Source organism: Diadema antillarum, unplaced genomic scaffold (assembly GCF_040938485.1).
Source record: "Diadema antillarum isolate AM-2024a unplaced genomic scaffold, OU_Dant_1.0 seq00000931_RagTag, whole genome shotgun sequence".
In the NCBI taxonomy this organism is placed as follows: Eukaryota; Metazoa; Echinodermata; class Echinoidea; order Diadematoida; family Diadematidae; genus Diadema; species Diadema antillarum.
The window spans coordinates 1,108,169-1,124,003 of record NW_027271782.1 but is presented as its reverse complement, the minus strand read 5'-3'; the positions used below and the strand labels follow the sequence as shown (position 1 = coordinate 1,124,003).

Sequence of the window (15,835 nt, the reverse complement as noted above, 5' to 3'; positions counted from 1 at the left end):
TCTCATTACTCCCCCTCCCCTCCCCCCCCCCCCCTAAAGAAAAAGGGGAGATGAAAACTGTATGACTGTCATTATGAAAATAAATTATGATTAACATTTATAGAACACTTCATTTATGCACCATACCTTTGATATTCTCCGGATAAGGTTTCAGAACTGATTTTGAACAAAATGACCAAAAAAAAAGAAATACAGGTAGAAATATGAATGACCTTTAAAGTATAGCTAAAAGAAAAACAAGCAAAACAAAACAAAATAGTTATGCCAAAATCATGTTAAGCTCAGCTGTTCATATGAATGATGATACCATGGAATTTAGATTAAAAAATCATCCTAGAATTTTATGACAAATTGATTTTTGCACTATTTTTAGTCATTTTATCTCTTCCTTTCTCTCTGAAACTGGTGAGCAGGTCCTGTTTGCCATTATTTTTTATTAATTCATTTGGTCCTTTTTTTTTGCAAAAAGAAAACTACAATCTTTTGCTGCCAGAATGTGTTACATCTGAGGAGCATATAGGTGCTTGCACGGGAATGCGATTCAGTTTAATATAAACCTTACTGTTAAAGGTTTGTTAAATTGAAGTATGTGAAGAGTAAATTGTGGGAGTAGAAACTTTTATGCATGCCTGGTATTAAATGGAATGATTATAAATTTGTCATCCTACACGGATGTAGTCAAGATATTGTTGAAATGTATCAGGGTGCATAGAGGGAAATAGTTACGTTGTACCACTTTGGGCTGTAGGTATAGAATAAAGATGTAAGATTACCATTTGTTTCTGTCACAGGCTGAGAAATGGAGAGAGGAAGTCTTTAGCTTGCTGATACCGTATTTCAGGAAGGGGAGGTTGAATGAGAGCATCTTAATAGGAAGTGATTGTGGTATGCAAATTATCCCAGCTTCTTTGTCAGGAAATGGAATTACTATGTAAATTACACACAATGGAGGATTATAGAGTGGTATAAAACCCCTCTGTTTATCCAATTACTAGGACCTTGTCTTTGGAGGAAGTTGAGGGAGATGAGGAAAAGGGGGGGGGGGTTGGGATGGATTAATATTTAATCCCAAATTGGCTTTATCATACCAACAACGTACAGCCGAGGAGGAAATATAGAAATTAACTGTGGTCGTATTCTTTGAGTGTGAGTGTGTATGCGTGTGTGTGTGTTTTTGTGTGTGCGTGTGTGTGTGAATGTATCTTTGTATTGGCACTGAGCATATGACTATTTCCTCCTTTGTGTGTGTGTGTGTGTGTGTGTGTGTGTGTGTGTGTGGTTAGGAAATGTCCAAGCACGCAAACAGCTATGTACAGTACATGTACTTGAAGTGCGTGATGTATATCTGGATGGTCAATGCAAGGCAGTCAATCATTGCGTAGTGTGAGGGTAGGCGGGAGAGGTTGACTTTGTGCGTATCTCTGGCTCTCGTTGGCTGTACGTTCAGATGTCGGCGGTGATGTAGGAACGGAGTGTGAGTGTGTGCCCCGTCGGATTTCTCAAGGAGGATAGAGAAGGAATGATTGGATTCTCACGTTTCACAGAGGGGTGAGTTGAAGATAATGATAGAAGGCGTGGGATATTCAGAGAGTAAAGAACTATTATCTGTGAGATATGGAGCGCTTCCAATTCACGCCCAAGACAGCATTGTTATGGGCAGACTCCTGCAGTGCCAGTCAGTTGCTTTCCAGGATTGGTTAAAAGTTTTGTCTTTGATGTGTATAACCATTGTGAGCAAACTCTTATATTCCTTTTGCCCTTGTGATATATTAGTTTGTGTCTCTTTCTTAAGGTACTTGTATTTCTTTTTCACTCATGTGAATATTATTTTTTGAATATATGACATAGTTTAAGTCCTACAATGGCAAGACCAAGTGAGTGCATTCTAGTGTCATTTCAAATTTTGTTGTTTTAGGTGGTTTTATTTTTGCATTTTATTTGTGCTATTGGTTTACATTTGAGGAATACAAGCACGAAGAGAATAATCATGGTGCCTTGATGGGAGGCTAATTCATCAGTTGATGGCCAATATACGAATGGCTGATATGCTTATGGCAAAATTTGCCTCTTTACTAAATTAGCGGTATGCACATTTCTGCACCAGCCGCTGCATCAACGCATCTTTTAGATATATCCCTGTATGTCTGAAGCTGTTTGTGGTTAGTCTGTCTCGCATCAGCCCACATTTTAGCCGTGCTTGAGCGGCTTCATCAGCAATCAAGGAGTTTCGTGGGTAGTAATGTGCTCCAATTGATGTTCACAACCTGTGATCAATTGACTATCATGGCCCACCAGAATGCAGGGCCAGCCTTGTGCTGTCTATAAAACAACTAATGAATGCAAATTGGCTGGGGTCAGGGTCGTGATAAAAGCTTCACATGAGCAACAAAGTAGGCGAAGGAATTACAGATCTCTCAGTACATCTTAAAGGGGCATCGACAAACTGTAACATGTGTGGAAGCACCCTTTGTCTGCTATAAAATTTGCAGTTTCGACAGGTAGAAAAAGATCACAGTGGCTACACTTCACTGTCGAAACCAAGATATACATGTATGCTGTTTCAGGCAAGGTTTTGTATTTGCATGGTAGATTAGTGGTTAAGACTTCTCTGACTGATATTCAAGAAATTGAACCGAGGGTCTGAATGCCTCAAACTAATTCAGCACAGTCTTAATGGGCTAATTCTATCATCACATTTTCCCTCGTCTGCGCATTTGTCTTTCCTTAAAGCCTCTCTCATGCAAAATTCATATTTTACCCCCCTCTATCTCTCACTCTCTCTCTGTACAATGTATGATTGATGCATCTGTAGAATTGCTTTGCCACTGAGCTAGCTTCCCATTTACTCAGACAGTTAATGCCTAAGACTTTGAAGAGGGGAGAAGATTTTGACCACGAGAGGTAGTGGAGGCAGACGTACATGCGTGTGTGTAGCAGCGAGAATTAGCCAAGTAAGGCAGGACAAATTGTTCGTGACACATTGCAGAGATCTTTCAATGCCAGCGAATGTCGTTGGAACCAATCGTCACGTTAATCAGCATGTGCCCCCTGCTTGGCATGTGAACCGGGCGAGGGCTCACTGCATGTGTAGATGCAATGCATAGACAGGACTCCAGCGACGTTGAATAAGTAAAATGTATGACGTAAATGTACACTCTAAGATGCAAGGGTTAGGGGGGAGGGGGAATATGACTATTTATGCTCATGCCACGGCCACTCTTGAGAGTAGAGAGCAAATTTTGTTCTGACTGCGGAGGGAATGTTATTAGGAGAAGTAGTTACAATGCCAGCTGATGTCAATACACCTAAACCCCTAGGAGAAGGGCAGTGCAGTGTGGCTGGGCCGTGCTGAATATAGCTCGTGGGCCGCAGCTGGTTGCCACAATACCTATTATGAGCGGCAGTACTAGCAGCTTCTTTTCTTATCGAGGGAAGGGTTGCTGTGGGAATGATTGATGCTGCATGGTGAGGATGCTACAAGGCGGCTATGAAATAATACTAAGGCATGTGTGGGGAAAGGAGATGGATATAGTTACTGGTGAGGAGTCATGGGCACAGGTTCAATTGTGTTGTTATATTTAGAAGGCATTTCTATGCGCATGACATTTTGCTGCTGTCCTGTGCTTTAAAAGTATATGAATGTAACAATGAAGTACATGTACCTGTTCCAGCATCGGTATTTCTTTCATAATGGGAATATATAGCTCTAAAGCAATCAGAGAGATGGGTAATATTACTATCATGTCAGCAAATGCATACATGTAATGTTCTTGGTAGTCACCACCAGTGTGCTTTTGAAGAATCAAAAGTTGTTTCGCAGGCTGTGTTTGTTTTTGCTTTTTTGATACTGGCTCCTCTGCGAGCTGTAACCTGTGGTGTAGCCACCCGTTCCCTACAGAAAACTGATGACTTGTGTATTAAAGTCTTGGGGATTTGGGAATTCAGTATGGAATGGGTTAACGGCCAAAATAGGCTCTTAACGTTGAATACCTGAGTCACTCACTAGTCTTGATGTAGGTCAAATTGTCAACCTGCTTATTGTCTTAATTCTTTCCCATGTGACAAGCTATTTATAAAGCATGATGGTGTTCAGATATTTGACCATACATGGACAGTCAAACACATCACCAAAGCCCCCCAGTTAAATCCTTGTTCTTACGAAGCTATTTTTGAGTCTTGCTTAGTGGTTTGATCATGATCAGACTCCATGGGTAACCTTTTGATATGGTGGTGCTTTTCTTTTAAGTATGTGTTGTTGTTAGTATCAGTTTCCTCTCACTTTACAACTGTCCCCTCCCCTATAATAGCATCTTATTTTTAGTATCTGTGGATAAAAATGTTGAAGAGCAAAGCCTGCATTACTAAGCTTTCATGAACTTTGTTCCTGAATATCACCACCCCCTCCCCATCTTCCTATAGGTAAGCAAAATGGGGCCTATTTTTGTTCCTTGTCAACTTTTGACCAGGATCTCAAATCCCTACTTCCTATCTCATCTCCCCCCTCCCCCAGATGTCCCTAGACCTGCTTGTCAAAGGTGTACCCCTTCCTCCCCCTTCCCCTCTTGATGATGACTGCATATTGCCCTTGTGTGACATATCCTGGGTACAGCAACTCCAGCAATTCAAGATGATGTATAGAGCTGTGTATGAGAGCATTTGCTACACAGATTATTCTAAGTATAGAACTTTATCTTCAAGTTCCAAACCTGAGAAGAGTCACTAGGAATTTCCCTGTTAGTCTGATGCTATTTACAGACATGAAAAAGAAATAGTAATCTTGCGGGTCCTGGCCACTTGAAAATGATGATATGCCATTGTTGTAGCTTCTTCTGAAATGTTAAAAGATGGCCATTTGAGCCATTTCTAAACAATAATATGAGGACAGATACAGTGTCATGTAAAAATTAAGTGGCTTAATGAAGAGTTTATTGTTTCGTTGCCCGGATTTGCTGCAGAAAGCGGGATTTTATTCCATGGCCTTGCAAATGTACGCAGTAGTCCCACGCGTGTTTAGCTTTGTTGGAATTTTGGCTGTGAGTTGTGAGTGAAAGGACGTTGCATTTAGAATCCTACCTAGCTCAACCACTGTATATGTGTGAAGTGATTGGGTAAACAAATTCTGCATATATTGGCCTCTAATTTATATCAAGGTATGGCCTGACGTCCTTCATGACCTCAAACTACAGTGGACATTACTTACACTGTATAAATGTGCTATCAAATCACATATTTCACCCTCAGCTGTGTGTTACGTCCATGTTTTCCCCACAGGGTACAATGTACTGTAAAACCAAAAATATTTGTCGCATGAAACTTTCACGAATTGCTACTGTCAGTCAGTGCATTGTGTGGACAAAACCTCTTGCGTATCTTTTATTGCGAATCTTATGTCGACCCGAAATTCTTGAAAGTTTCATGCATGCGAAAAATTCTGTTTTTACAGTTACCGGTATCACACCGGTACTTGTCTACATGTGGTTCCGTGCTGCCATGTGAAACGGCCACTTCATTGTGTTCTCACCATTTATGCCATTATTTGTACATTTTCATGAGATTCAAGCCTGTATGCATTTTGAGAGAACATGAATGTAATTTTGACCACATTTTTTCCTTTCTCTCTCGTGTATCTTTCTGAAACAGGAAATATTTATCGCCGCGGTGCAAGACGATGGAGGAAACTGTACAAAGTCAACAGCCACACTTTCCAGGCCAAAAGATTCAGCCGGGTAAGTTGTTTTTCTTTCGTTTGCTCCCTACTTCCTAATGCCCCCTTTTGATTCAATGTTTCACAGTTTGATCCTTCAGATTTTTTTTTCTATTCATCTCTACCTTTCTTTTCCTATCATTTTTTTAAAAGTCTATTTACTTTCATGATATGTTGGTTTATCATGGCAAACCCTCTTGTACATTCCAGACAGAAACTAGTGCAGAAAACCAAAACCATGACGTTTCCTTCTAGATGCAATGCCATGGTTAATGTTAGCAATCATACACACTCAATCTACTGAATATATATAAGATCCTCATATGTATTTTTTCTTGGGGGGAGGGGGGTGGGTGGGCTGCCATGAGAATAGAAAGTAGGCAGTCTTAAACACACTATTTATTACACCCATGCAGGGTACAACTGCATCTTGTATGCAATCACATGGGTAAAGCAGTAGCTCTAATTCATGTGTTTACCATTAATGTTCACATTTTTAATGAAGAGAATGTATGAACCAAAAGTGAAACTAACTTAATCACAAATGACATTCCCATGATGTGTTTGAATACCATAAATGTGCAAGAGTATATATCATACGTTTCACCCATCCATCATCGCTCCATTTTCTGCCAACAGAGGGCTCTGTGCGCCTACTGCTCCGACCGCATCTGGGGCCTGGGGCGGCAGGGTTACAAGTGTGTGGACTGCAAGCTCCTGGTGCACAAGAAATGCCACCGGCTGGTCAAGTTGTCCTGCTCTGAGCGCCAGGTCAGTGCACCTTTTTTTTTGCTTTTTTTGTTGTTGTTGTTTAGACCAAAAGACCTTAATATGTTTGTTGGTGCGAGGAATTGGTCACAAGTTTGCGCTCGAGGCACTTCAACAACTTGTGTGGTCAGTCCTGTGGAAAACTGTTTTCTGTGAGGACATGCCTCAGAAGTTCAGAACTAGTCTCACTAGTCTCACTATGCAGAGATAGCTGCTCCAAAGTCTTAGTGGATTTGAAATACGTCTCTAGAGTCAGACTATCACAATTGATAATACTATTGTAGGTATGTGTACGTGTTCCTGATAGCATCTCAGCCGTGTACATTTATGCTCTTTCATGTCTAAATGACAAAGCTTTGAGTCTCCCATGGAGTGCTAGTCGCGAAAGTTGATGCAAGAACTCAGACTCCTAAGAACTGCTCAAAGTATGTATTGCAATGAAAGTTGATGGAATTGCTCTACAGTTCATGTAGTTGCTGTGGGGTTTCTGCATAATAGTAACCTCCAAGAGCCAAAAACATGCAATGGGTGCATTGGAGTCAATGGCGAGCGATCAGCCAGTCATTTGACATTCTATTTTTAAGGAGAGGTGCACAGGAAGTAGAGTTGAGTCTGCTGGTAGTCATGACTTCTTTATGAGTGCTGTGGCAACAAGGTCGTAGACGCATTTATCACAACCTTACCTTCATTTAAAAAAACGAAAACGATAAGAAATGAAAAGTCATTTAAACCTTACCTGTACACTCTTGCAGCTTTCCTTTTGGTCTGATGTCTTCCTGGGGATGACGTGTGATATCATGATGACAACATTTTTCACAGGGATGGGAAGAATTCGAAGAGCCGTGTTTTCCAAATAGTTTTTCCCCTCATATTTATTGAAGGATCATGAAGGCATCTTCAATTTTCCTTCAGAAAAGATTATGATCTTCTCGAGTTCCTTTAATGCCATTACTTCGTACAATGTGTAGCTGATGATTATACATGCACGCCACATTGGGTTTACACTCAGAGCTGTTGTCATGGGGGTTTACACTCAGAGCTGTTGTCATGGAGCTGTTGTCATGTACAGCGACATGTGGTCAAAGTTTAAACCCCAAACTGATCAGTGGCTTCATGCCTCCATAGGTCAAAGTTTGTAGATCCCCAATATATTATGGTCAAGATCAGTGGGATAAATATCATCACAGTGTCATAGATACTTGTTAAACGATCAAACCCATTTTCCTCTCGAAACCTTCATGATGTGTCACCCGCATGAAGACCTATACCCAATAGAGGACCTTCCCCTGATTACCCAAAATCTTTCTGCCCCTTCACTGTTATTAGGAGGACCTGAGTACCCTGGAAGAGAGAAGCGGATCCGCCAGTCTGCTGCACTATGGATCTAAGCCGAATGAGAGGGGCGACTCCCACCACAAACGAAGTGAGTACCATTTGCGACCCCCCACGCACCCGTCCCTGGCTATTCAATTCCGATGAACCCTTCACCCTAACCCCCCCCCCCCCCCCCCCCCCCATTCCTGTTCACATAGTTTAGTACATACTCAACATCTAATTCATTTTTGTAAAAGGAGCATGGAAAAGAATAGCGGTTGATGGTACTTCAATCGTCCATTCCTGGAATACGGTGTATGCACAGTCCCCAGCTGGCATCGAGCAAAGCTTGAATGCCTTTCTGAGCTGTTTCAGTACCCTACATTTAATGTTATTTTTAATGACAATCGTATTGTAGTCATAAAGCGAAAATTTACATGTTTATGGAGACTTTATGTCCCTAGTTGTGGAAGGTAGACTTTTAGGGGAATTTTTATGGAAAAAAAAATCAATTGTAACATCCTGTACTATCCTTTAGTAGCCTCAGACTAGTATGATAAGGAATGCTTACTGGTATTTGTAAAGAAAATTTTGTATTTTGCGTTTTGATATTTGAAGATATGTAACAATACATATTCTTGCCTATGTGGATAGACAAAGTTTGAAATTGGATGTGCACTCCGTGTTAGAGGGGGCATATAGCTGCCTAGTTAGAGGGGTGCAGATTATCAAGTTATCCATGTGTCCCGAAATGCTGTACTAACAAACCAATCCATGGTACCACATATCCACATTAGTGCTGGAATACTAGCACCTCATGATACATGGGAATAAAGGGGAGATGCTGTAGATTGTGTACATGTTGTCATATCGTGGGCTTTTTCTATGGGAAATGACTGGTTGATACCGTGAAAACTAATTGGTTGTGGAGGGTGCACCTCTTTGGGAGTATATTCATTGTCTTACCTCGCTTACGATTGCAGGGACTTTTTACTTTTTTACTTGATTATTTACCTAACAAACTGTTCATTTTCACATTAATGATTAATTCATTTCTTCATTCAACTAACTCTTGCCCTTCCCCCACCCTCAACCGTGCATTCCTTTGCACCTTGCACGGCATGCACCCTAACCCTGACACTCCCTCCCTACTTTTCTGACTTCCATCCATTTAAAAAATATAAAATTAACTAATTTCTTTCTTTTTTTTTAATTATCTTAAAATACCACCAATCTAATATGTTCCGTCATTTAAATTGCAATGCCTTGAATGACCGTTCATTGTACTGGAAAACAAATTAAATGAATCTGTATGTCACAATTGCCTTGACCATTACATTTTAACTACATCATTATCTCAAAATACTCTGCCCGCTTTTGAAATGACATGCTGATCGGTCACTTTGTTCTGCTTTACTTTTGGGTGGGAAACCCTAACTCATGTTACAAATCTTATTACAAACCTTGATTTGATAACATGTTTCATTTAACATCTAATTTATGTGTAACCCTAACAACAACAAAATTGAATAAAATATCGCTCTAATGATTACATTCCCCAACGAAATATGTAACTAAAAACTGAATTGGAAATAAAAACACCCAACTTCAAAAACCACCCCCCTAAAATCAGCCCCTACTGGTCCACTAGCACCCTCCATGGCAGCCTCCTCAGCCATTGCCACCACGCTGAAGGACCCCTCTGCCTCCTCCTTCCACCCCTCGGAGCCCCCTCCCTACCGCAAGCACGAGCACTCCTCCTCCCTTACCTCCTCTCATGCTTCCCGGAACGCGGCACCCTCGGCCGGATTCTTCTCTGGCATCGATAATGCGGCGTTTTACAACAGCGGCCGGGGTGGCGGTGGGGACACTGATTCCGTGGATTCGTGGGACTCGGACCGGCTAGGTAAAAAAAAAAGAAGAAAATAACGGCACGAGCCCACCATCTCTTCAAAACTTCCGTGCTGATTGCTTTCTTGGCGAGAATTTGTGTTGTAGTTGATATATCATCCACCTCACTATCCCCTCTTCTGTTCATTGCTTCCAAGCACATGATTCCTTAGTCACTTTTGATACTCCCTGACATTGCCAGGTAGTTCTACCCCACTTTGCCATTGCGTGACACTGTACGTCATGAGCCGATTAACATGAATTCAGAATTCATCTTTTTCCAGCCAATATTCAGTCAGTTTTAATACAATTTCCTATTTCCCATGCAAGTTAGATGACCAGCTTCCGTAATTTAGCACAGACTGACAGATTTAATATACCATGCATTTTACTTTGCTTTTATATTATCAAACAAGATTTTAAACCTGCACTTGATGTGAATGTTCAGGCAATTACTTCTTAACTCCATTCTCTGACATACTTTTCTACAATCTGGCTATGCAAAAGTGTTAGGAACCCAGCGATGTAAATTGGTGATTTGGACTACTGGCAATGTAATGGGATCATAATATCAGTGTGAATAGGGTTTCATTCCGCACTCCAAACTTGTGTATTTCTGCCTCAGTCTGGTTTTATAGCAAATGATCTGTCTGGTGTGAAATGGTCTGGCTAACACTGTGCACATCTCCACTCAGCACCCGCACTCTCTTCTCATGAAATATTTTATTCTGTGTGTGTTTTGATTCTCTTGTGTTCCACAACACTCACTGCAGTTGCTTTGAGTTCATATCATACAGTGCGAATAAGATAGACCAGAATTAGGACACTTTTTTTTTTCATCTTTCTACCTTGAGTAGTAAATATGCCTGAGTATGCATGCTCTAGCATGCATAGGTATAAGTTCCATTTGATCAGATTTTTTTCTCCTTTTTTTTGTCTGTTTTTGCATAGGCAATAAATGAAATAGTCTTGTTTCTTCTGCTCGTAGAGTTACGTAGTCCTGGATATGCACTACATGCTAGAGTGCAGTCTGCAGCAAACCCTATTGAAGGGACTGAGCATGGGAGACTATGTATTACAAAGGTTGGGCCTGACTCAAATATATTCAGGAATCCCCGTATCAAATTGTATTCATGGTAACACATAGCACAAACGTGCAGCCGAAGAATCTCAACTGGATTTGAACGTTACCGATGAGCATACGTTTCAGTTCACATACTCCCTAACAGGCAGTACTTTCTTGCAGGCCTGTGCTAATCACGTTTTTGTTGTTGTTGTTTTTTGTTGTTATGTATTCAAGTGAGTAGTGAATATACATGTAGATCAATTCAGTGGAGCCAACCTTCCCATTACATAGTCTCCCCACGCTCCAGTCCCTTTGATTTAGTTGAAAGGAAGAAAAAAAAAGTGAATGCAGATACATAGATTAGTGGAAATAAGAAACTGAGCTTTCCAAGACCGTTCATATCCTACTTGTTGTTGTCTCAATATATGGTATTTGTTGTTGATGGTGTTTCTTCTTCTTTTTTTCTGTAAAGAATTTTGCATTGCGTTGTCATGGAGACATGCTTAAGTTCATGCATACATTCTATGCTGCTGTTGCTCCACCAAAGCATACATAACAAGGAACGACTGTCATGGGAGTATAATTTCCTGAGAAATAACTGGTTGAAGAAATTAGACCTTGAATTCTTGCAAAATGATACCAGTTACTCACTCTGAGTTTGACATTCTTTCCTCTAAAAATTAAACAACTGAATTTTGTTTTTGTTTTTGCTTTCAAAGTTTATTCAATATGTGGTAGAATTGTAATCATTTGAGAGAAAAAAAATGAAATAAGTCAAAGCAAATTATGTTCAAATTTGACTTTTTTATCAGAAAAGAAGGGTATTGACTTCAAAAAGAAAATAGAACAGCAATTTATACCTTAGACACTAGTGACATAACCTCCTCTAGATAGAATTATTGCTGCAGGTTGTGCTATGATTGATGTCATGTTATATGACTTTGATTATAATTCTAATCAATTATAGGATGAATAGTCAATAGCTTGATCAATTACAGGATGCATATTCAATACTTCATTTATCACTTTCTCCTAGGAAGATATTGTTGAAGAGCAAAAACAAAATGAGTGAAATTACCTGTGTCCCTGCTGAAAACATTGTGCCACAGATATATGCGTAGAAAGCAGAGAAATCTGTTTCTTTCCTGTATTTTGAGATCATGGACTTTATAGAAAAAATAAAAAGAAGAGTAAGATGAGCCATACATGCCATTGCAGACACACACTCCATTCCTGCGCATCTTTAACTAGACCGTGAAAGAGAAGAGTGTAAACCCCGGGTATCTCCTCAACCGGATATTCTTCTCTCACTCGCTGTATCTCTTTCTCTATCTCTTTCTCTTTCTGCCTTTCCTCCTGGAAGTGTTTGCTTGAATATCTCATTTTTCGCTAATGACACTGTGAGAATCAATATTTGAGCACGGGGCGCTCTCAAGTGGTACCTCATCAAAGAGCTGTTTACTCTTGAGGTCGAATCACGCAGACATTAGAGACAGCCAGAGATGAAGCAAACAGGAAAAATTATATACCACTCTCTCTTCACCACCACCACACACATACTTTCTCAGCTCATCCCATCCTCTTCCCCATCTCTCTCTATCTCTCACTTCTCTTTTTCATTTCTGTTACACCAAACTCATATTTTGAAGGATAAGTGCAATGCCTACACAGATCCACTGAATTCCGTCCTTGTAATTAACTCATTGTCAAATACTCACCATAGGGCAGTTATTCTCACACGTTTGGAGCCGTACTCCCATCGTATTTTTGTTCTTTCCTTATCTTATCCTCTTTTCCCATCTTTCTTTTTCTCCTTTTGCCCTAGTAACTCTTTACATCAGTGATCATATTATTTTGGACCTGTGGATAATTTTATTCTGTACCCATGCTACTGCCATGACACATTCCTTTATAGGGGAAGCTTTCTACTTGTGTCCTTTCACTTACTCTTTGTTTTCTTTGATCAACACTATTTCCTCTTTCTCTTCTTTATTTATTTTTTTTTGCAACTCTTCTGAAGTTCATTATTCAGTTTTCAAACACCTCCACCCAACCTATACTCAGTGTTGTGGAGACTTTGCCTGTTTGGTATATATTCCATTCACTTACTGTGCCAAAAGAGGCCCCTTTTTCCCCTTCATATTCCTCTCAGTTTTCATCACATGTCAGAAGGGTTTTCTTCTTTTTTTTTCTTCTTAATTTTCTGCAAAAGTGTTCACATAAACGGCCGCTGTATCACATTCCACAGTATCAGACTTATCAGATTGCAGTCATTTGACAGGAAAACCGTATATTTTGGCCAAATCCATAATCTTGTCACGTGAACATACGCATATTGCTATCATTGACTGTTCCATGTCTCTTGAGTTCTTTATTCTTCTTCTTTTTTCATTGCCCAAGATGTTATTTCATACTCTGTTATTAGGGGGAGGGGGACTAATGGTGGTAAACAAAAGCAAAACAAAAAAAGGACTAAGACATGGCTGTGCCCTGACCCCCCCCCCCCCCCACCACCACACAGTAGTGACACATAAACCAGTCAACATATGGAAACTCTGATGGCATACAGACTTCAACAGCCCTTTGACATGTCAGTGAAGGAGGAAATTAAGATGATTTGTCCAATACTCAGATAAGCCTATCACAGAGTAACCAACGTGAATAAAGCCAAAGAGATTGAGTAAGTAGGAAACAGTGAGAGGGAGAGAGATATGGCAAAAAAAAAAGTGCAAATGCAGTAAAACATAGGGACAGAACTGAACCCTGGGCGTATAGTATTGGGAAGATGTCTGCCATGTTTACAGTCCATCACACGTCTTTGGCACCGTGCTCCCGTTTCTTCCTGCTGTGGAGTCAAGGCATGCTTTAAAAAAAGAAAAAAAAAGCTGCAGGTCTACTGCAGATTCATGTTCATTGGCTCCTCGATCGATCATCCATCCCTAACCCATATATCACCCAGGAAAGTCATTGCCTTTTCCTGTTTTGAATTGTGTGAACTGTCCGATTGTTGTGGTACACTGTTATCATTGCAAACCTAGGACACTAGAAACAATGCTGCGTGCCGGCCTTCCTTTCTTCTTTCTTTTTCATTTTCCCCTCATCTCGTGCCATGTTTTTATTTCTGAAGTGTTAACGTGTGCGTGCCCATAAAATCCACTCGGTAACTTGGCGGGAACTCGAGTGGCTATTATTGAAGGATCGTCTTGGTTCGGTTTGAGTCATTGTTGCCGTGTAGGCGTGGAGGAAGTAGTACCATTGCAGCATTCTTGTGCTGTGGCTAGCCCTTGTTGGATGGCTGAAGGAGTATCCAGTGAGCTTGTGTCTGCCAGAATGCATCTCACAAGCGATAGAGACTGGCAGGTATGGGTATGGCCCTCATGGAGTCATGCATGTAGGCAAGCTTCTTTCATTTTAGATCTGGTACCACCAACACATGCCGATATATGATTCATTGGCTATGTTCCTTGTACGTGATGTCAAAAGACACCTTCAGAGTTCTGAACGTGAGGAAAAAAATAGTGAGAAAAGCGGTCTCGGTGGCCCACTTCAGCTGCGAGATAGTTTGGCCTTCATTGGAGTGACACATTTTTTTGACCATGAGTCCAACCAAGCCTTGAGGGTTTGAAGTGGCAGCTATACTGATGTCATGAGTGTCCATCATCTGAGTAACCAATCAAAACCTTGCACGAGACGGCAGCACCCTTTAAAATGCTTGGAACGCTTGGCTCAGCAGGTTTTGCTTTCGTGGAACCCTGCGACTTTCTCCATCAGCGCTGCCTTTCGCCGACCCTTGGACTTCCCCACGCTTAAAATTCCCGCAAACACGCATTGAAGTTTGACCAACTTTCTATCTCTAGTCCAGCACGCTATGCAAGGTAGGACATCATAGCGTCTTGTTTTGATTTGTTTTTTTCTCTCCCAGCCTTAAATGTCACAAACAAGGCTGGCACATATCAGACTGATTCGTTTCAGTCTCGATCAGGCATTTAACTCTTCATCTAGCGCTCAATAATATTCTCACTTCTTATAGCCTAATTTCACAATTAATCACGCAACCCTTCATCCCGCATGTTACTTTTCTTTTGCTCTATATCTGTAGAAGACATCCTGAATGACAAATGTGTAAATGGCTACTTTGGTTTCAGATATCTTGTTCTGCCATGTGCTGTGTGCATGGTATGTGATAGAAAGTATATAGTGTTCTTTACTTTTTGCTCTCACCCTTTTCAGATCCCCCTCGCACCCCTTTCTGTACCCCTAACCAGCTTCAAGAGTTGGTGGTACCAGCAGGATACCTGCAGTTTACAGTACCTGCAAAATTCTTGGTACATTATTTTTTTTTGGTACCATCTCTTCCTGTCTAGATCTGCTCTATAAATTTCTTTCTTTCTGTCTGCCGTTCTTTGCCCAGCAGGTGTGTACGTCTGTTTGCTGTCTCCCTTGTGTGTCTCATGCACTTTGTCTGTTTTTGCGAAGTGTTGCGCACATATTCGAGCCTGTCTAGTTTTTATCTACAGTTTGTGCGAAGAACATGTTATTGGCAGGTGATGGCACAGCCATATACTCGAGATCTGAAAGCTGGCCAAATGTTTGCTTGCTTGCTTTGCCTGTTCCTGTAATAACCTGGACATGCTGATACTTTTCTTCTTGGCGTATCTACGAAAGAGGGCAAAAATGGCTGGGGCAGGAGTCATGGGAACATGTGGATGTGAAGGGCATGGGGGGGGGGGGGGTGGAATGGTTGAATGGACAGCGAGATTTGCACCACCAAGAGGTCGTCCTCATATACACTGGAACTGACAAGCCGCCATAGCAGAGTAAACATAAGTTTTCCTACTAATTCAACATCAGTTTTGTTTTTAGTTTGATGGTATATCAGCATTGGAGGAAAATGTTTCTGGTACAAAAAAAAGAGCACAAATACTTCGGCCTGTTCTGCCAATGTTCGAAATGCTTGGCAACTTCACTGGATATGTGTAGATTTTGTGTGCTTGACAGTATTCCCAGTGCAAAATTGAAAAAAGCAAAATGTACTTCAGTTCTCACGAGACACGCCCTCAGAATAGACAAACAGAAAGAATGAAGGGGGGGAA

General features: G+C 40.9%; 1 protein-coding gene across 5 annotated transcripts in view; it reads left to right on the top strand.

Annotated features, from left to right (window-relative positions):
* Positions 1 to 15,835, top strand: part of LOC139741454 (protein kinase C iota type-like) — a 127,868-nt gene that overhangs the window by 96,846 nt on the left and 15,187 nt on the right. For 4 of the 5 annotated variants that reach the window (XM_071652036.1, XM_071652038.1, XM_071652037.1 and 1 more), the window contains 4 exons: positions 5,641 to 5,726; positions 6,344 to 6,475; positions 7,799 to 7,895; positions 9,420 to 9,692. In XM_071652036.1, the coding sequence (XP_071508137.1) occupies positions 5,641 to 5,726; positions 6,344 to 6,475; positions 7,799 to 7,895; positions 9,420 to 9,692 (588 nt within the window). The remainder of the gene's footprint in view (positions 1 to 5,640; positions 5,727 to 6,343; positions 6,476 to 7,798; positions 7,896 to 9,419; positions 9,693 to 15,835) is intronic. The other variant, XM_071652040.1, reaches the window with a different exon arrangement.